The sequence below is a fragment of the Rhinichthys klamathensis genome, unplaced genomic scaffold (genome assembly GCF_029890125.1).
Source record: "Rhinichthys klamathensis goyatoka isolate OS25496 unplaced genomic scaffold, OSU_Roscu_1.1 h1tg000571l_1, whole genome shotgun sequence".
NCBI classification, from domain to species: domain Eukaryota; kingdom Metazoa; phylum Chordata; class Actinopteri; order Cypriniformes; family Leuciscidae; genus Rhinichthys; species Rhinichthys klamathensis.
In genome coordinates this window covers 2,463,448-2,485,700 of record NW_026607037.1, presented here as the reverse complement: position 1 = coordinate 2,485,700, position 22,253 = coordinate 2,463,448, and the positions used below count along the sequence as shown (strand labels likewise).

At 39.8% G+C, this 22,253-nt stretch overlaps 1 protein-coding gene across 1 annotated transcript in view; it reads left to right on the top strand.

Moving 5' to 3' along the window:
• The window catches only part of eftud2 (elongation factor Tu GTP binding domain containing 2), a 29,427-nt gene that overhangs the window by 4,159 nt on the left and 3,015 nt on the right, over positions 1–22,253 (top strand). The window contains exons 7-25 of the mRNA XM_056239846.1: positions 1,532–1,567; positions 1,667–1,757; positions 3,922–4,004; positions 5,329–5,495; positions 6,741–6,865; positions 6,954–7,017; positions 7,099–7,189; positions 7,315–7,450; positions 7,553–7,680; positions 12,737–12,930; positions 13,616–13,727; positions 13,821–13,961; positions 14,181–14,282; positions 14,380–14,462; positions 18,707–18,793; positions 20,749–20,875; positions 21,147–21,234; positions 21,668–21,786; positions 22,015–22,109. Of these exons, the coding sequence (XP_056095821.1) occupies positions 1,532–1,567; positions 1,667–1,757; positions 3,922–4,004; positions 5,329–5,495; positions 6,741–6,865; positions 6,954–7,017; positions 7,099–7,189; positions 7,315–7,450; positions 7,553–7,680; positions 12,737–12,930; positions 13,616–13,727; positions 13,821–13,961; positions 14,181–14,282; positions 14,380–14,462; positions 18,707–18,793; positions 20,749–20,875; positions 21,147–21,234; positions 21,668–21,786; positions 22,015–22,109 (2,069 nt within the window). The remainder of the gene's footprint in view (positions 1–1,531; positions 1,568–1,666; positions 1,758–3,921; positions 4,005–5,328; positions 5,496–6,740; positions 6,866–6,953; positions 7,018–7,098; positions 7,190–7,314; positions 7,451–7,552; positions 7,681–12,736; positions 12,931–13,615; positions 13,728–13,820; positions 13,962–14,180; positions 14,283–14,379; positions 14,463–18,706; positions 18,794–20,748; positions 20,876–21,146; positions 21,235–21,667; positions 21,787–22,014; positions 22,110–22,253) is intronic.

Sequence of the window (22,253 nt, the reverse complement as noted above, 5' to 3'; positions counted from 1 at the left end):
CTTTTGTTTTTAAGATGACTAAGGCTAAACTAAAAATGAAAATAAAAACAAAAGCACAACTAATTATATTAGCCTGCATTTGATTACCCCGTTATAATGCTCACTTTCATAAAAACATAGGCCTACTTGTAGGTTTAAAATTCCACATATGGCACATTTATTGTCTCCAACAACAAATATTTTAGCAAGATGTATATTTTAGTCAGAATTATTGCGCTACTCTTCTATTGTGCCCGTCTGTTAGGCGCGCGTGCTCGCGGCAGCGCTCGTTCACGGAAGCTTTAATTTTAGCGGAGATTCACTTGCAGAAGCTCGTCCTCTCCTGACAGTGAAATGGACATATTTGTTTGACTTTCTAACATTTACAGATGGAGAATATACCTGTAAAATGTAAGTTAAGCACTGAGGAAAGCACCACGTCTCAAACGCATTAAACAGCGCAAGTATTTATCTGTCAGTCAGCAACAGTATCTGTCAGAGCATCTGACAGGGCAAGCTGCTTTAAACTTGTTAACTATATCTTACCAGTTATTTTGAAGTGCTTAATATAAGCTTGTGTCATGTTTAGGACAAATTGTACTATGTTTTTTCACTGCAGGAGCTCACACTGCGTACTCCGCTATTTTTCAGATGTGCTCGTATCAAACTACTGTATCGATATAAACAGTAGCCTATATTGCCTCATTCCATATCGTTTAAAAAAAATCGATATATTGTACAAACTCGATTTACCGCCCAGCCCTATAGGAATGCCCTCTTTCTCGTATCAGCCTCGTAGTTCTTTTGACATTTTAACACGTTATTATAACCTGAAGTAACATTGACACTCTTCGCGCCACTGTATATGACGTTTGCTGTTTGTTTTGCTGATGGCCATTCACTGGCCCGCGCGGGCCAGTGACTGGCCAATCAACTAGCCCGACATACTCTTTTACTGGCCCCGGGCCATCGGGCCATTGCTTATGTCGAGCCCTGATATCGGCCAATGCCGATGATTGTCATTTTAAGCTTTTATCGGCCGATACCGATGTTGTCCCGATATCATCGTGCATCCCTAATAATGAATATAAATGTTTCGGTAACACTTTACAATGTTCATTAGTTAATGTATTAACTAACATGAACTAACCATGAGCAATACATTTGTTACTGTAGTTGTTAATCTTTGTTAACGTTAGTTAATAAAAAATACAGCTGTTCATTGTTTGTTCATTGTTTGATCATGTTAGTTCACCGTGCATTAACTAATGCACTAACTAGTGCATTAACAAGATTTTAATAAAGTATTAGTAAATGTTGAAATTAACATTAACAAAGATTAATAAATTCTGTTAAGTGCAGTTCATTATTAGTTCATGCTAACTAATGTAGTCAACTAATGTTAACTAATGAACCTTATTGTAAAGTGTTACCAATGTTTCTTTGCACATGCAGACAGCGGCGTCCTGTTTTTAAGATGGCATGCCATATTTGTTCAGCACTACAGTCATGCAAAGGATATACTGACATATTGATCTTTTATTTTTTGCAGCTACGATACACAGATATCCTCTTCACAGAGCAAGAGGTAAGAAATGACTTGTAATAAGATTACAAGCAAGCATTTATCTTGTGTTCTCGTGGTATTCATAGTTTCATTCAATCATCTTTTTGTGTTTCCTCATAGAGGGGAGTAGGCATCAAGAGTGCTCCTGTAACCATGGTGCTACCTGACTCACGGGGCAAATCCTACCTCTTCAACATCATGGACACGCCAGGTACCTCCTGCCTTCTCTCCCTCTTCCCTGTGATGTAGCTAACATCCACAGGGGTGTAAAGAGTACCCGAAAACCATACTTAAGTAAAAGTAGAGATACCTCACAGCGAAAATGACTACATTACAAGCTACAAATCACCAATTCCAATACCAATTGTAAAAGTATTAGAGTATCTGATTTTACAATATTTAAGTATTCTACTTTTACTGAATGTAGGCTTAAAGATGCACTAGTCAACACCTAAGGCTGGGCATACACTGTGCGATTTTCGTCTGATTTTGAGCCGAATTTTGACTTGTGCAACTCTTTTTTTGAGTCTGGCCGGTTTTCATGCGTCGTTTGTCGTGCAGTGGGAAACGTTAGGCGATAAACCTCTCCTGACCAGCAATTGGATGGTCGGATTAATTTCTGGCATGCCAGAAATTTTGGTCGCCCCTCGTGAGGGTATCGCACAGTTGAAGCAGAGCTACGAACCGATTGCCCTAAACTCTTGTGTTTTTCCCTCACTGCGCCTGCGAAACAACAGAAAAGAGGGAGATCTTTAAGTTCTGCAGCTATCAAACTAGCTGCAATTTAGCAAACTGTTGCTTACCTTCAGTTCATGTTGCAAAATAGATAAACCATATTACCCACGTCTTCCAAGCCACCTGCGTGTACATATACACCGGCACCTCTTTTATTAATTTACATGATCATTAATAATGGGAAATCTGAACCGTTGTCCATCATTTGGTAATTGGTGATAAAAATTCACGTCGCAATGTAAATGTAGGCCTATACTCTAATAATTATAATATTTATAATTAAATAGGCCTACATAAATTGAAAATGCTATATCCTTTTGATATCGATAGCTAATGCTTTTGACTAGATCTCTGGATGCATATCTATACATATAGGGCTGGGTATCATAACAAAATTTTCGATACCGATACCTTGACTTCGATACCAGTTCCTGAACGATACTTTTTCCGATACCAATTTTATGAAATCCGTTTTAGCAATATTACATTTACCTAGAAAAAAATGTTTTTCAGTTTGTTGACTTTTTTACACTCATATTTTGAGTCTGTAAAAAAGCACCAATGCTAAAGTTTTCTATGTTTCCTAATCATTTAACAACATGTATTCTTTGAGCTCATTGTTTCTGCCTTAACTTAATGCATTGTTTAACAATGAAACTGAATGAAAATTAATTGAAATGCATTACACACAGTCACCTCTGATAACAGATCACTCTAAATTGTAATTTAGACACATGCATTTTCTGTAAAGCTGCTTTGAAACGATATGTTTTGTGAAAAATGCTATAAAATGTGAATTGAATTAAATATAAGCTACTGGGGTGGGGGATATATGCCTCACGCTCAGCACACATAAAGATTGCCGCAAAAGTAGCCTAATGATTATGTATGTGTCGGGGAAAAAATAGCAAGAAGACATTTTAATTCTTTATTAATAAAACAAGTTGTTCTGAGTGTTTTGGCTGCAAAGATGAATATGGCAATGCTGACTCATCATTCCTACAGTAGTGAACGCGCGTGCCTATATGGATTACATAATCAAACTTTATTTCTAATTGTTTTGTTTAAAAGTAGACATAATCTTGAGCTTTGGCTTTACATCCCATGCGATCTACTCGTACATTGTGAGTTGGTAACCTTGCTGAAATTGCACAGAAATCGCACAGTGTATTATGAACCTTAAGAGACATGCCATTGAAAAACAAGAAACAGCTGGACGTGCTGGTTTTAGCCTCATCACTGGCTACAGCCACGTCCTCATCTCTTATATGAAACGCCAGCGAATCACAACTACCTGCTAATGTGCTCACATTTGTGTAAAGTAACCTTGAAATGCACAAGATATCTTCATTAGGTACCTTCATTGCCCTGTAGATTGCGGTATCACTTTTTTGTAACAAAGTGCTGCAGAAAAAGTTAGGTGCCATGCAAAATGTAAAGAGTAGTTGCATTACTCATTACAAATGTATTGGAGTAAAGAGTAAAAGTTGTTAATGTACCGTAAAGTACAGTAACTAATTACATTATCTCTTTACACCACTGCTTATGTGTTTAAAATTCCACTTAGTACACTAAGTACACAGTATATTTGCACACTACTGTGCAAAAGCAAGTGACTTATATCGTATACGCCTCTTCAGGTCATGTGAATTTCTCTGATGAAGTGACATCTGCAGTCAGACTGTCCGACGGCATTGTGCTTTTTATCGATGCTGCCGAGGGGGTGAGTTCACATTCACATACACGCATACATGGCTTACTGCTGATGTCAAGATTTTTGCTTCAAGACTGTCATTAGTATATCTTAAGGGTGTCACAATCAAAATTAAGTCACAATCTCGAACTTCGAATTAAAAAATGGAATCGTCGATGCTCCCACGCCCCCATGTCACGGAAAAAAACACGCGTGTTGAAGTGCTGCGAGTCAACCTCCTCTAACTTGGCTACAGCCAGTCAAAAGATAGCATGGCAACTGCAGATGCAGGAGGCCCATCGACAGAACTTGAACCGTCTACTCTTTCATTGAAGTCACCGGTGTGGAAGTATTTTGGATTTCCAGTGAGTTATGTTGTCAACGTTCGCGTTCGTGTTCAACGTTCGAGCTTCAAAAAAGCCACAGTTTGCAAGCTCTGCTATGTGCGTGTACCATATTCTTCCACTGGCAGCACGACTAAAATGGCAGGGCATCTCCACAAAAACATAGATTTATCTGTTAAATCAACAACTGTTTGTTTGTTTTGTGAACTTGAATGTCGTCATCTGCCTGTTTGCGAGGCGGCTTTATGTATGTGTGCAAAGAAAACCATCTCTCAGAGAGTGCGCGAGTACTGAATAGTTTAAAATCGCTTGAATGTTCAAACTGGTAAGACTTAAAAAGATGTGCAAATGGTAAACTTTAGTTACTCACGATGCAATGCTGGCCCGATTATGCAAGTGACAATTCCGTCATGTCACGACTCCCGAAACGTGAGAGCAGCGTGCTTGACGATTGCCTTGTGCAACCCATTTTGAGAGACAGGGAGAGAAGACACGGCACCACTGAACGTTCACGCTGTTTGTGAAATTGCATTTCGCAGACAGTTTAAAATGGCTGATTTGATTTTATAATCTGCGTATGGCAAAATATGGCAGGTTATTTTGCTTAAGTTTTCAATTGACTAAAGATATAAGGTATTAAATTATTGTAAGCACTTTATGTTGTTATTAAATGTTTTAAATTTGACAATGTAGTGTGGTACATTGCGAACAAAGGTCAGATATTATATTGCATAAAAGTATATTCTAAAAATGGCATAGAAACCTGTGCTTTAAAAAAAAATAAACGTACAAATCGAGAAACGAATCGAACCGTGACCTTAGAATCGAAAATTCAACCGAATCGAAGATTTGGAGAATCGTGACACCCCTGGTATATCTTTGTTCATTCAAATTCAAGAAATAAATCATTGTTTAGGCTTAATATTATATTGTATTTTTCAAATGAAACTAGCTGTTATGAAAGTATAAACTTTTTAGTGTGTTTTAACAGTCTGTTTGCATGTGTTCAGGTGATGCTGAACACTGAGCGACTGATCAAGCACGCAGTGCAGGAGAGGTTGGCCATCACTATCTGTATTAATAAAGTAGATCGTCTGATCGTGGAGCTCAAGCTGCCCCCTACTGATGCCTACTACAAACTTCGCCACATTGTGGATGAGGTCAACGGCTTGCTGAGGTACCCTACAAACATGGCCGTAGCCATCTATGAGGTCACCGGACCTTGGTCATTTTTTTACATTCAAAAATAAAATGTCAAGCTCTCTGAATGATTAATTAGCCGTGTTTAAACCACCTCATATGAGTGTTTGCAAGTCATGTTGCTGCGAGAACAGCAGTTGTGAGTGATGGCGCGGGTGCAGCCTCCGTGTTGCCAGATCCACCTAATGGAAAGGTGGCAGTAGTCTTCTGTACCTGTTTTTCTGATTTAATGTGACACTTTAGGAAGTTATTAAAGTGGAAAGTTGCATGTTAGGGTTAGTGATATATTAATCTTATTTCCAAAACACAAGCTTTGAACTCATTCCGGATTATTATTATTTTGTTTTGCTTGTTTTTCGTAGCAATATCTGGCAACATTTAACTGTCGGCATTAATAATTAAAAAAAGCTTATTGACAAACTGTAATTGCATAAAGCTACCACATTCGGTAAGACAAACGCAATGATCATCGTGATTATCTGTAAGAAATGTATAACACTATCAAAAACAATAGCATAATACAGATCTGTATGTTACAGAATGAAATTAGCCAAATAACTTACTGGCCAGCTGGAAGACGGCCCATGCTGTTTAGTTAACCTTTCACAAAGTCATCATAAAAACATTAATTAAAGCAGTGTTTCTCAACTAGCAATCTATTCAGCCAGCATATTTGTGTTTGATCTGTGTGAATTACAGAAATATAAGACTTGCTAGACCTACTTTTTTCTATATTTCTTTGCACAAAACTCTGCAGAAAGTGCCATTTAATGGTTTATTTTTCAAAAAAATCAAATCCCAGGGGGGGCATACCCCCGGACCCCCTAGTGAGAGACTACCCCACACATAATTAAATCCAAATTTAACCCTTGTATATATATATGGCAAATTCCTTTTTTTAAAAAGGGTCGCAGCTTAATGTCCATGGGGTAATGTGGGTCCAATGGCCTAACCATTATTATAGCACAATTCTTTACACAACACCCCGGACCGCACTAATTTTCAAACCCTGGTTACGGCCTTGCCTACAATACTTAAAAGAAAACATTTTTGTAGATAAAACGTGCTGTTTGAGACCAATCCTAGAGCTAGAAGCCCAGAACTATTTGTATTTCACCTGCTCATATTTTAGCTTATAGTTGTTGAGCCTCATGAGTTTAATTTTTTAGCAGTTTTGTCTGAAATACTAGAGATTAAATCTCTCTGTTTCTCTCTCTGGCAGCACATACTCCACAGATGAGTCTGTGATTGTGTCTCCCCTGTTGGGAAACGTGTGTTTCGCTTCCTCGCAATACAGCATCTGCTTCACTCTTGGCTCCTTCGCCAAAATCTATTCAGACACCTACGGTGAGACATACACAAACCTATAGTGCAAATGCATACTTAATGCTTTTGTCTAAAAACAAATTTCCTTTTTTTTACTCTTGTTTTACAGGTGATATCAATTACATGGAGTTTTCTAAAAGACTGTGGGGAGACATTTACTTCAACCCTAAAACGTGAGACAAAAAAGAAATTGAGTAATGGCAGCATTTTTTTTTTTTTTTTTTTTTTTACTGGTTGTGTTCTGTGCCTATCAGGAGGAAGTTCACAAAGAAAGCCCCCAACAGCAACTCTCAGCGCAGCTTTGTTGAGTTTGTGCTGGAGCCGCTGTACAAGATTCTTTCTCAGGTAAGATGTACACTCAAATTTATTCATGCATCTTTAACTTGGGCAATATTTCTACACATTCAGACAGATGTAGGCAGTCAAACACACACACGTATCCAGGCTCTGCAACTGTGGTGTGTCTGTAGGTGGTGGGGGATGTGGATACGTCTCTCCCTCGTGTCTTGGATGAGCTCGGCATTCATCTGACCAAAGAGGAGTTAAAGCTCAACATCAGACCTCTGCTACGTCTCGTCTGTAACCGCTTCTTTGGAGAGTTTACAGGTGAGTGTCATTGTTTTTTTGTGCTGCTGTGCTATTGCGTTGAATTATAGTTCTTGACCATACGGGGTGTGTTCGGTCTAATAATGTGTGCAAATTCAACAGGCTTTGTGGACATGTGTGTGCAACACATACCTTCTCCTCAGGGGGGTGCCAGAGCCAAGATAGAGCACAGCTACACAGGGGGACTGGATTCAGACCTCGGAGAGACAATGTCTGAGTGTGACCCTGATGTAAGTGTGGGATCTACAGAGGTTGATATCAGTGTTTTTATGTTGAATTTGTAAGAGTTTCCATCCCTTGTGTTTAAGAGAACAAAATCATTACGTTATACACTACTGTTCTAAAGTTTGGGCTTGTAAGATTGTTGTAATGTTTTTTTTTTAAAAGCCTCTTATGCTCAACAAAGCTGCATTTATTTGATCAAACATACAGGAAGAAGAGTAATATTGCAAAATATTATTAAAACTTTGAAATGTTTTTTATTTTAATATATTTTAAAGTGTCGTTTTTTCCTGTAATGTCAAAGCTGAATTTTCAGCATCATTACTACAGTCTTCAGTGTCACATGACTTACTTAGACTTAATTCCTCCAGCGCCGGATGGTGCTCGATCCATTGCGGCGGTTTCACCCTCGTCCTATGAGAGACCGACAGCTTGCAGATCTTGAATGAATGTGCTGCGCCAGGTGATCTTTGGGCAGCCACGCTTCCGCTTTCCTTGCCTGGGCCTCCACATCATGGCTGTCCTTGTTAAACACGTTGTCAGTTTTCGTAGGATATGGCCCGCAAACTGGAACCATTCTGTAACTATGTCTGCGAGGGGCCGTGACGATGCTCTGCAGTAAACTTCCTCATTCGTTATGTGATCGTGGTATGATACCCGTAGGATGCAGCGAAGACCGCGTTGGTGAAAACGTTGAGTCGACGTTTAATACTTGCTGTCATTTTCCAAGTCTCGCATGCATATGTTGCAGTTGGGATGATGATGGCGTTGTAGATGCGAAGCTTAATCTTTAGGCTGATGGTATTGGTGCGCCAGACGGGGCGGAGCTGCTGATAAACTGCGAAAGCCTTTCCTATTCGAGAGACCACATCGCGCTCCGCATCACCATCGCTGGCCACGACACTTCCCAGATAGATGCTGTCGACTTCTTCAATTTGTAGTTGCCCAATACGGACTGGTATGTTTGAACATGCATACCCAATGCATATAATCTTGGTCTTCGAGGTGTTAATTCGTCCGGTCAAATCACTGAGGATCTTCTGGGTTCGGCCGATGAGAGCGATATCGGCGCGAAGTCGAGGTCTGCAAGGCAACGCATGTCCGTCCATGATAATCCTAAGTCCGCCTGTTCCACAGATCGCAGCATAATGAAATCGATCACAAGCAGAAACAGGAATGGAGATAGAATACATCCCTGTTCGGACTCCGGTTTCGATATTGAATGATTCTGTCACTCCATCATCTGTTCGGATGCAACAGCTGGAATTCTGATACAGGCTGCGGAAGAGCTTCACATAGTGGTCGGGAATGCCATACGAGCGGGCAATCCGCCAAAGGGTTTCACGGTGGACGCTATCAAAAGTCAATGAAATTGACAAAGACGTTGCTGGAATTCGAGGCTTTGTTCGATGATTTTTCGGAGAAAAAAGATTTGCTCCGTGCAAGATCGACCACTCCGGAAACCTGCTTGCTCTTCACTCAATTGCTCGTCCACTGCTTGCCTCAACCTTTGGAGCAGGATGGAGCAAAGGACCTTCCCAGGCACTGAGAGTAGAGTGATGCCACGCCAGTTGTTACAGTCGGACAAGTTGCCTTTCTTAGGCAGGCAGACAATCACCCCTTTCTGCCAGTCTTCAGGGACTTTTGCATCCACCCAACAGGTGTTGACCAGATCGGTAAGTGCTTGCATTAGCCCCCACCCTCCATTTTTAAGCATCTCGGCGGCGATCTCATCCATGCCTGCGGCCTTCCCATTTTTAAGTGTATGCACCGCATCCATGACTTCTGCTATTCCAATGCATCCGTTAGCGATGGGTAGATATTCTGTTTGCACTAATTCGTCCAGTTGGAGGGCCGGTTGATTAAGCTTCCCTTGAAAGTGTTAGACCCACCGTCTGTTTTGCGTTTCTTTGGTCAAGAGTGGCTTCCCTTGAGCGCCCCATGGCCTCCTTTTGACCCTGACAGATCACATACTATGCGGAATAGAGTCTTTGAACCATTCCTATCTGCAGCTTTCTGGGCTTCCTCACTCCGTGTGTTCAAACCAGGCCCGATTGTCTCGATGGCAGCTCCGTTTGACTTGTCGGTCCGAGTCGCTGTAAATTCTTTTGGCATGGGCGCGTTGATCTTCATTTGTTGCTTGATCCTGTCGCTGCTCATCAATCAACCCCCATGTCTCGTCCTGTATCCATCGCTCTTTGTAGGTCCCTCTTCGGCGACCAATCGCAACCTCTGCACTCTCCACCGCCGTCTCTCGGAAAAGCTTCCAACGGTCCTCCAGGTCGACGGACTCAGACTGTTCCAACGCCTGGAATCGATTCCGAAGTTCGATCTGGAATCGCTCATTTACGTTCCGATCATTTGAGATCACATCACATCGCTGCACGAAGCGCAAGCAACACTTGGCACGAAGGAGGTTGTGGTCAGAAGCCACATCTGCACCGTGCTGGACTCTGACATCGAGAACAGACGATCACCATCGCTTTGCGACACAGATGTTGTCGATCTCATTTAGTGTTCGGCCATCAGGGGATCGCCAAGTTTTCTTCGTTGAAGAATGTATTTCCGGCGCTCAGATCATCTGAAGCGCAGAAAGTGGACAATATGATGCCGTTATCATTTGTTATTGTTGGAGAACCAAAGGGCCCGATGTTTCGCTCAAAACCTTGTCGGTTTCCACTGGTCTGAGCGTTAAAGTCTCCCCTCAGCAGGAGAAGGTCGTAATGTGGGACGCTGCCAATTTCTTCCTGCAGTTGTTCTTAGGTGTCCTTGGTCGTATCATCTTCGTCTTCAATTGGTGCATATACCTGGACCACGGTGATCTTTACGTGTCGGGCTTGTAAACAAACCGTTGGCTTCCAAGTGACCAAGGCAGGTGCAGCTCGCTTCGACAGCACAATGCCAACGCCGTGCACATGGTCTGAATTGTGGCCGGAATAGATGATAGACTTATCGTCACTGATGATTTTACTGCTGCCCGTCCATCTAACTTCGCTAACGCCAAGCATGTCCATTTGGTATTTGTCAAATTCGTGGAAAAGTTGCACAAGCTTGCCGGTTTGCTACAAGGTACGCGTGTTCCATGTTCCAATTTTCGTGATATTTTTTGCGTCGAAGATCGAGCCTCTCATCTGGCATCAGATGCCGCCCCCCAAGGGGCTTTGCTCCTCTACTGTCATAGCAATTCGGTTGTCTCCTCCGCATTTAGATCCTTGAGTACGTTTAGATCATAGACTGTAAAAAAAATGGACAAAGCGTCTGTGACGTCACCAATAGACTTTCTGAAGAACGGTTTTGAGGCCTTTTATGGGGGGTATGGGCGGCGCCATCTTTTGAAAATCTTGGGAAATTCTAACCCTGCCCACCTTCTGGCCAATCCATATATGGGTAAAAGGGCGGGCTTTGTGTGAGACTGAGCCGGCCGGTGGATGCGCCTCTTCAGCCAAGCAGCCTCAGCTATCTGTAACGTTACAAGATCGACTGGCAGACTAGGCTACTTTTTACAGTCTATGGCTACTACATTCACTGCAAAGCTGCTGAAAAGTACAACCCATCAAAATATATTAACACTCCAATGTGGGACATATCAGTCTATTCTTATGTTACATTTATTCTTTTGGCAGACGCATTTACAGTGTTTCAAATGTCAGTTATAACCGGTTATATAACCATAGGTAAAGTACCTCGTACACTAACTTATCTGAGGCGATTTAATGCTAACTGTTGCAGTGCCACTGCCCACTAACATTGATGCTAAATACTAAATATATTTCAATACAAATGTTCAGAAAGGATACAGAGGTGGTATGATGTGTTGTCAGATCATGGCCGAGACGTCAAATTTCAGGAATTCCACTCGGCGCAGCCCGTTATCAGCTGTCAATCAAGCAGTTAACCACGCCCTTATTTGTCATACATTTTATATCTAAATACGATCTAAACTAACGAGTTAGAAAAAAATTCACCCCCCTCACAGTTGTCAGGCACTCGTAACCTATCGAAAAATACAATAAAAGTCCATGGGACCAACCTGTAAAAACATGAATTTATGCTGTGAAAACGGACATTTTAACATGGGGTCTATGGACATTTGCTCCCTTTTGGGACCTACCCCTAGCGGATTTTCAATGTATTGCAGTTTTTCGCACTTCCGGGTAGGCTTCATTTTTCAGATTAGAATGTTGCCGCTTGGTTTAGATTTACTAGTCGTTTCAGTGACGAGAGATTGTTTTATGGCGTGGGGTTGCCAACCCCACGCCAATCCTCCTCCTTTACCCGGGCTTGGGACCGGCTTTGGCGAACTAATTAACCAAAGGCTGAGTTTTAACCAGAGGCTGAGTTTCAGTGTCACATGATCCTTCAGAAATCATTCTAATATACCAGTTTGGTGCTCAAGAAGCATTTCTTAAAATGATCAATGTTGAGAACAATGGTGCTGGTTAACATTTTTTCCCCCCTTTTTTTCAGGATTATTTGAATAGAAAGTTAAAAAAACACAATTTATTTTGAAATAGAAATCTTTTGCAACTTTGTAAACTTCTTTAGTTTCATTTTTAACAATTGAATGCATCCTTGCTGAATAAAAGTACTCATTTCTTAAAAAAAAAAAAAAAAAATCAAACTGACCCCAAACTTTTGATTGGTAGTGTATGTGAATGTAAATTAGCACAAATTATAAATGGAAATGGATGTGATCTATTGGGGAAGCAACTATAGCTCTTCTATTAGATAAATAATAAATAACATGTGGTTTAGAGCACACAGACAAAACGCTGTGGCTGATGCTTTGTCTAGGAGCGACAGCATGTCAGACAGTTCTGGAGTAACCAATCATTTTGATGACAGGCTAAGGCTCCAATATTTCAGAATGACCAGTCCAAAATGTTGTATTTTCCTCTCTGAGTCAAGTATTAAGTCACATGACTTTTTTTGATGGCCGTTTCTTGAATTTACCCAGTAAATGTAGTTAACGCACATTACATCTTACTGAATAAAAAATAAAAATGTATCCACCTCAAGCAAGCCTACAAAAAAAATCAAGTCAAACTTGTTTTCCTTTCTAAGGGTCCACTGATGTGCCACACCACCAAGATGTTCAGCACAGATGACGGCGTTCAGTTCCACGCGTTTGGTCGAGTCCTGAGTGGAACCCTGCAGGCGGGCCAGCCGGTGAAGGTTCTGGGAGAAAACTACAGCCTGGAGGATGAGGAGGACTCACAGATCTGCACTATTGGACGCCTGTGGATTTCTGTCGCTAGGTGACTGTCACATTCTGATAATAAGCTCATTTTTTGCTTGCATCATTATACAGCAGTGATTCTCAGAGCCTTCAAATATTGTTGTGGACATGGAGTCAAAAAGCATTATGACATTTCCAGTTGTTAATTATTTAGTATTAAGGATAAGGATATTTAAAAATATTTGCGCTCAATTTCTACCCCTTAAATAATTTTAGAGCTTGGCATAACTAGAAAAATGTATATTCATTCTAAAAATGCCCTTGCAGTTTTATGATTTTATGAATTTACATGACATATCCAGGTCTAGACATCACACTTTAAATATTAGGCTTCCCCTTATATTCAGGTTTTTCAAGACAGGTTTTTTGTTGATAGAGGTGAATTAAATTAAGAAATATCTTGAATTTTAGTTTTGGCTTATTTTAAATATTTTAAGTCATCTTGAGACCCCCTTGGATGTTTGCTGAGCCCCCCTGGTTGAGAAACGCTGTTATATACACTGTAAAAAAAATATTTTTCAAAGTTCTGATTAAACTGTTTTACAAGAAAATACTATCAGTCTTTCACATTTAATTCATTGTGTTATCTGCCATTCCTTTGTGAATGTTGTTTCAAAGTTTGGGAATATTGTTGACTTGACTCAAAGTAAATCCTACACCAAAAGCAATGTTTGTAAATGTTATGTTTAATGTGATTATTCAAGGTACCAGATTGAAGTGAATCGTGTTCCTGCTGGTAACTGGGTGCTGATCGAGGGCTGCGACCAGCCTATCGTTAAAACGGCCACAATCACAGAGCCCCGTGGAAATGAAGAGGTGGGAAAGAGAGAGAGAGAGATATCTATTTGAAACTAAGCAGTGATCATTTATGAGGGATTGGATGTTGAATGTGCTTTGCATTGTGAGTAGGCTCAGATCTTCAGGCCATTGAAGTTTAACACTGCGTCAGTGATAAAAATAGCGGTGGAGCCAGTCAATCCCTCAGAACTGCCCAAGATGTTGGATGGACTCAGAAAAGTCAACAAGAGTTATCCTTCACTTACAACAAAGGTAACACTTTAGAACAACTCACGCTACCAATATTGTTTTGAAACCATGTTTCTTTCATGTATTAAACCTTGAGACCAAACTAGGTGCCGCATATACTTGAGTGGCAATGAGCAGGGTTACTTGATAACATTTCAGTTCTTTGTTTAGTGTACGGAGATGTATTGCAACCGTTTTACTGACTTGTTTCGTATTAATCTGTGCTGGTTTCTTTGTGTTCAGGTGGAGGAGTCAGGTGAACATGTGATTCTTGGCACAGGTGAGCTCTACCTGGACTGCGTAATGCACGACCTACGGAAGATGTACTCTGAGATTGATATCAAGGTGTTTTTTTTGCTCTCATACAATTTTCCTTTTACTCTCATCCCTTCTTGCCCTTTTAACTTAATTTAAATGTGATTTATCTTTGACTTCTCAATAGGTAGCTGACCCTGTGGTGACTTTCTGCGAGACTGTGGTGGAGACATCCTCTCTGAAGTGTTTTGCTGAAACACCCAATAAAAAGTGAGGAACAAACTTTCTGTATCTCAACACTAGTGCTGCACGATTAATCGTATCGCAATCGTAATCGCGATGTTAAACCTATGCGATTATATAATGCAAAATGCCGCGATTTTATATGAAATAAACAAATTAGGGCTATTAACACCGCATCTCTTCTTTTTTGTCATCCAGTGCTACATGCCTAAAAACCATTTTGCAGACAAGAAGTCAAAAGAGAGCGCGCTGCCTGTGAATGTCCTGAATGTAACTCACAGAATAACGCGCGCCAGTATAATGCGCATGCACAGACCGCGTGCCAGAATACAGTTCTCTTTCGAGCTTGAACGAACAATAACACACACAATTATGCCAAAATGTCGTTTTGTCGATTATCTTCATAACATAAGAGCAGTCTTATGATGGACGAAAAGAGTAGTGCTGCCACTAACGACTCATTTTCTAACGACTAATCTTTCGACTAATTTTTCGATTAGTCGACTAATCTAAACGACTAATTAAAAAAAAAACATTGTTTGTCATTTCGTTGTGTCCATTTTATTTTGAACTGAAGGGCCAAAATATAAAATGTCACCTGTTGAAAAACATTATGTATTAACAATCTAAGCATAAGTATCTGCATTTCCATTACCATTAGTCAGAGTCCTAATCTAATCCTCTATTAACAAACATGCATGTATTCATTACTTAAATTAGCTCTTTGTCCTGCCTTAAATTTATACATTAGCTTACTGTACATTTTTATATGTACATTTCTGAAATGCATAACTGATAACATCACTGTGAATTGTAGGCTAAAGTAGATGCACTCATGCATTTTAGGTAAAGCTGCTTTAAAACAATATGTATTGTGAAAAGCGCTATACAAATAAATTGGAATTGAATTGAAAGAGTCTGGACTAGCCTACTACGCTTAGCTCTGCCTTATAATGAATCGCGCTGAAGCAGGCAGGGACGCAGATATGCAGCTCTCGTTTACACTTGCGTGCATGCCGGGCCCGTGCCGGGGTTCGCGTGAATGTGAAAGCAACACGGACTCGGGTGCGCGTTTTAGCTGATTATGTATTTAGTTAAATAAAACACTTGTAAGGGATGATAGTGTTGATGATTTACCTTGGATACGAGCGAGAGCGAGTCTGCAGTGTATTCGCGCTTAGCCCGTGGAATCAGGGCAACACATTTGGAAAAGTGTCTCCTCAAAAGAGTCAATTTGCAAGCAGCAGACGGCTTATGCGACACACGCACCTGTGTTGTTCACTCAGCTGCGCATAATAGCACAGAATTAATTAATATATATATATATATATTGACCCGCGTTCTGTTTTCTATCATGCGCCGTGTATGTTTGCGATTGCGTAAGATGCACGCAAACACACCAGGGTTCGGTAGAATTAAGTTGAGTGTGAAACCAGACCAACGCTGCGGGGGCGCCGGGAACAATCGCGCGCGGGCTCGGACCGCAGCAAACGAGCCCAGTGTGAAAGCACCGTCACCTGCCTCCGCAATTTTTCATATCAAAGCAGTGAAGGCGGGGGAGGGGGAAGGAAGAGGATAGCAGATTAACCAGCAGGGCGCGCACAGACTGGTGTGTGGAGGTGAATTACAGTGAGCCGTTTGAGACCAAAAATAAATATGCGGTCAATAGTAAAACGACACGTCGACTAAAACAATTGGCCTCGACTAATTTGCATAGTCGATTACGTCGACTAAGTCGACTAATCGCGGCAGCACTAGAAAAGAGTTGTGCTTGTGAGAGAATGAGGCGCGTGTGAGATACGCGTCTCGGCAACGGCTACTCTTAAAGGGCCAGCAGCGAATAAAGCTTTCTGTCAGTAAAGTTAATCAAAGAACAAAGGGAACAGAAAATTACTCACTGCTCTTGACTAAAGAAGTTTTGTAGCTTTAATAAGGATTAGTCTATATATAATTTATAATTCATGCAGCGCAGACTGTTTGATAACTTTATTCAATTTCTGTATATAAATCTGTATATAAATCCTCAATCCTACTTGTTAAGACAGGAAGGGCACAGGTAAATATGGCATTTATTAAGGGTTTATGTGAGGATTGTTTGAAGTTCACTTAATTTAAAAGCTGGGTTTTTTTAAGCCTAATAAATATTTTAAAAGTTGATAGCTTTCAATTATATTGATGGAATCACTGTAATGTTGGATGGCTATAATTAACGTTTAAAATGTGGGGGGTGTCGTCATTTTTACATCAATGGCTTATTGATCATTATAGGTGTTATCAATCATTTAGTTGTTGTTGCTAGTTTGAGTTGAGAAATACACATTAATACACAGAATTATCACTAATCTCATACCTGCCAACATGTACGCATTTTGCGTAGCGGGCACGCATTTTGACCTCAAAGTACGCTGGTACGATTTGTCACTCTAAACTACGCAAAAACCTGGTGACGCCTCTTTGCACGCGCAGTCCTCAAATCAAGCAACAGCAAAAGAAGAAGAGTTCGACCAATCATAGCGCTGGGTTCATTCCCCACATTGCAAGCGGAGATGATTGACAGATGCGTAATTAAAAAGAGACTGAAAATCGACACCAATAAAGAATCCCTCTCGATCCACGCTCCACTCCCACGCGCCCGCGGTCTGACTGATTTAAGCAAGGACAGTCGGCCTACAGTCACGGTACTTCTAACTCCTGAAGGTAAACGGGCTGGGGTGGATGTGGAAAGTTGAAATATTGTATTTGAGTTCAATTTTAAAATGGATTGGTCATCAGACGGGACGGGAGTGATCGCATGGATTATTTAAAAAAATACTCCGTAATTCATTCATGGTAACTCAGATAAGAGGAAGACATTCAGCCATGCAAATGATAAAATACTCAAGTAATGTTGAACAATAAATCTTCGCCTTTTCAAGGCTTGGGCCCTAATAAAATTGAAATCGCTATGTCTTAGTGATTATGAAAGTGCTGTGATTTGTGGATGACTGATAAGCGCGAATCCGGAGAAACAGGCGTTTATTTTTTCATTATCAGTGTTGAGAAACGTATTGCATGTGTTACGTTATGTATTATGTTAACTAAAGTACATTATGTTACATATTTATTTTGTATGAAAACTAGCGAGTTAGTTGGTGAATTTGTGGATTAAAAATGACCGTTGTATGATAGCCTATCATGTAACGTTATCAGTGCTGCGCGAGCTCTCTCACAAACACAGACTCGCGCACACAGAGAGAGAAGATATTTATAAAATAAAAATTTACAGGCAAAGTTCTTGCTTGTGTTTTTTAATGTCAAAATGTCAAAGCTTTTTGTATTATCCATTCGTGTTTTTAAAATTCGTTAATGACGGACGCTTTACTGTTAACAGCCCTCATTAAATTATGTCGGATTCGTCTTATTCGAAAACTTATAAAAACTTATATTATTGGTCATGTGACAGGACCCCTGTCTATTCATTGTTAACTGTTTTCTATAAATATGTTTGGATTGGCTAAAGTTTATTCAGCCAATGCGTGTCCTGTTTGTATAGCCTAATGTCCAAATGTCAAAATAGCACGTCACAAATATAAGCCCTTTTCCCTGTGGGATTTAATATTATATTTGTATATTGGAATAATAAATTAAGTAGCCAATTTAAAATTATAACATGTAGGCTACACACCGTTTTTTTTGTTTTTTTTTGGACTGTTATCTAGGGGTTTCTTAATTTTAGACTAATTGACCAGCACAGATTATATGGAATACAATATCAATCATGAATAAAACAATAGTGTTGAGCAGGATTGAAACTTTGGACTTTCACTGTTGCATTGCAGTGCAAGTTAAATTTTGTATTTGTGTCAAATTAAAAAACCTTTAGAGGTCAAAACTAGAATTATGAAGATAGGCATGTGTCTGTGTGTGTCTTGCATTCTCAAAATAATGACAAAAAAATATGACCGCTCATCCCTCCCCCCCCCCCCCCTGCGCGCGGTTGTACTCATAAAATTTCTTCTAGGTTGGCAGGTATGTAATCTGTGTGTGCATTTTACTTTAGAACCAAGCAAGTTGACTCATGAAACCATTTGTTTATTATATCGCATATCGCAATCGCAATATTGACCTCATTAATCGCAATATAACATTTTCCCCAAATCGTGCAGCCCTACTCAACACCACCTTTTAGAAATCCAGTTTTGTTGAAATATGACCTGTAAAAGTTTTGACAGGATAACAAATTAGTTCAGATTTGTTGGTCTCATTTGTAACTCTGTGTGTGTAATTGGCAGGAATAAGATCACCATGATTGCCGAGCCGTTGGAGAAGGGTCTAGCCGAAGACATTGAGAACGAGGTGGTGCAGATCACATGGAACAGGTAGAATAACATCTCAGAACTATAGAAAACTTATGGGTTATATTTAACACACATGTGTCTCTCTTTGCCAAGTAAAAAAAGTTGGAAGTTAATTTGAAAAATTGTATTTGCCTATCATACAAACATCGTTTTTGTATTGCTCTGCTGTGAGGCCCTTAACCCCTCATTTACACTGCACACGTCTGCGGCGCATTACGGCTGCGACACGGTTTTATTCCGTCCTTCACACAGTGCCAACTCACACCAGGAGCATTTCAGACGCGAAGCGACTGGATGCGCGAGACCACGTGATTTGCCTGTCCGGCGTGGTTTTTCTTGATTTTTGTGTCTACCTACAGTCTATGGATTTTACCAAGGATATATTGGTGTGCAATACAATTGGGATTCTGCACAGGGTGTTTATTATGAAATTGACAGTGTTTTTTTTACTTTTATTTTGTATTTACGGTGCGGCTTGAACGCGGCGTCCGTCAAAAATAGACTAGGCGCCTATATTTAGCGAAGCGGCGCGGAGAGCCGCTTCTGAAACGCGCCGCTTCGCGGCCGGTGTAAACACACGCATTGACTAGAATGGCCGCGATCAGCTCCGGTAGCCGTGTCGCAGCCGTAATGCGCCGCAGACGTGTGCAGTGTAAATGAGGGTTAGTTCACCCAAAAATAAAAAATTCTGTCATTAATTACTCACCCTCATGTCTGATCATATAAAGCAGTCGTGTCTCTTGAGAAATTTTGAACTAAACTGGATCATTTGGATTAGTTTTACGATCTCTTTATAACCTTTTTGAAGTGTCAATGTGTCAGTTGTGTAGCTATCAATGGAGGGACAGAAAGCTCTCAGATTTCATCAAAAAGATCTGCATTTGTGTTTCAAAGATGAACTAAAGGCTTACAGGTTTGAAATGACATGATGGTGAATAAATTATGAAAGAATGTTCATTTTTGGGTGAACTAACCCTTTAAAATTCCAACATAAACTACCATTCAAAATGTTGGGGTCGGTAAGATTTCGGTTTCAGACAAATGCTGTTCTTCTGAACTTTCTGTTCATCAAAAAAATCCTGAGAAATCACGGTTTCCACAAACATATTGAGCAGCACAGCTGTTTTCAACATAATAATAATAGGGGTGTAACGGTACACAAAAATCACGGTTCGGTACATTTTCGATACAGCAAAAAGTAAGAAATGCCAGAGAAATTTCCTATTTGTTAAAAGAAAAAAATATTTTTTAAATAAGTGTGAGTTTTCCTACATCTTGAAACTTTCAGGTTTATAAATGGGTGTCATCTTTGAAGGATGAACAAATAATGTTTTGGTCATCACATTAAAAAAAAACATTTAAATATATGAGTATCTAAAGAGTTTAGATGCAAAAGCCATTTGAAATTTTCTTCTAGAAAGATCATTTTTATCAAGCTTGTATATTTAAGTTCAGTAATTTCACTTAAATGGCAATGAAGATTACCTATTAATTGTCATTTAAGTGAAATTACTGAACTTAAATATACAAGCTTCATAAAAATGATAAAATTTTGTCGGCAGGAAAAATGGTCGAAGGAATCGTTCGGTTTTATATGCGTACCGAACCGGAAGCCTCGAACCGAAACGGTTCACTACGAATACATGTACCGTTACACCCCTAAATAATAATAATAATAATAAATGTTTCTTGAGCAGCAAATCAGCATATCAGAATAATTTCTGAAGGATCATGTGACTGATGAATTACATTATAAAATCTATTAAAACAGTATTTATTTTATTTTTTAATAATGTTTCACAATATTACTGTTTATACTGTATTTATCATCAAATAAATTCAGTCTTGGTAAGCATAAGGTAAACATTTTGTTAAAAACCTTACCAATCCCAATTGTTTGAATGGTAGTGTATGTGGTGCTGTTTCACCTATAATCTGTTAACCAACTAAAAACATACCCCTCTTTCTCCCTATAGGAAAAAGTTGGGAGAGTTTTTCCAGACCAAGTATGACTGGGATTTGCTAGCAGCTCGTTCAATTTGGGCTTTTGGACCTGACACGACTGGGCCCAACATCTTAGTAGACGATACTTTGCCCTCGGAGGTAATTTGCACATCAGCTTTTTAAATTTAGAATAGATTTAATGTCATCTCGCTGACGACTGTATTGACATTTATACTTAAAAACTTTTGGCATGGATGTGTTGGTGTGTTATTATTTGGTGTGTTATTATTTGGTGTTTGTTTTGCTCAGGCAGTTAGAGGGTGTGATTGCATGTGACACCATCTATCGGTTTTTGTGAGAGGTCAAGCAAGTTGTTGACCGTTGAATGACTCGATAAATGATCTGTTCTCTTTTTCTGTGTGTGTTGTAGGTAGATAAAGCTCTCCTCGGATCAGTGAAGGACAGCATTGTACAGGGCTTCCAGTGGGGCACACGCGAGGGTCCTTTATGTGATGAACGTAAGACATTGCAAAACATTATATATGAGAGTTCTCTGTGATTTTGAAGGCAAAATAGGCGTTAAAAAACACCATGCAGTCAATAAAATACTCTTGAATGGCAAGTAAATATTTAAATGCATATCCACTATATTTCATTAATAGTTGATGTTTCACATATATCGGTCAGTACTGGACATTGCGCATGATCATTTTTCTTGCTTTAACGTTTATATTAAAGTTAATCTTTAAAAACACCAATGTAAAAACTAGGGATGCTCATAATTAACTCGTTAACCGACAGTAAGAATTTTGTCTGATTAATATGGTTTAAAGTATTTTTTGAAATGTGTTTTAAAATTTTTATAAAAAAAAATTCATAGCATATATATATAAAAAAAATATTTTTTATAGTCCATAACAAATGTGTCTCTTTGTCAATCCTTGCATTCAGCAATCCGCAACGTGAAGTTTAAGATCCTAGATGCTGTGATCGCACAGGAACCGCTGCACAGAGGAGGAGGACAGGTCATCCCTACAGCTCGCAGAGTCGTCTACTCTGCCTTTCTCATGGTAATCTATCCTTTAATAGGTCTGTTTAGTCACCTCTCTTTCTTCCCATCTTCCTCTGTTTCCTTTTCTACTTAATCATTGTTTCCATTAGTCTTATTGGATGTTTCATTTAATTACGTGATCCATTAACTCGGTTCAGTAGATTAAGTTGATTATCGTAATTGGTTTCTCACTCACTCACCCACCCTTTTTTGTTTTCCTCACTTTGTGATTGGTTGTTTTCTGCAGGCCACGCCCAGGCTGATGGAGCCTTATTACTTTGTGGAGGTTCAGGCTCCTGCTGACTGCGTTTCTGCCGTGTACACGGTCCTGGCACGCAGGAGGTAAAACACACACACAGAATGAGGACATTGCTGACTTGTCAGTAAACACACACTCGCATTAAGCAGATTGTTGCTCAAGGCAGCAAAAGTCAGCAAGTCTTTAATAAAGACGGTCTCCTTTTAGAATGAGCCTCTGACTGATCT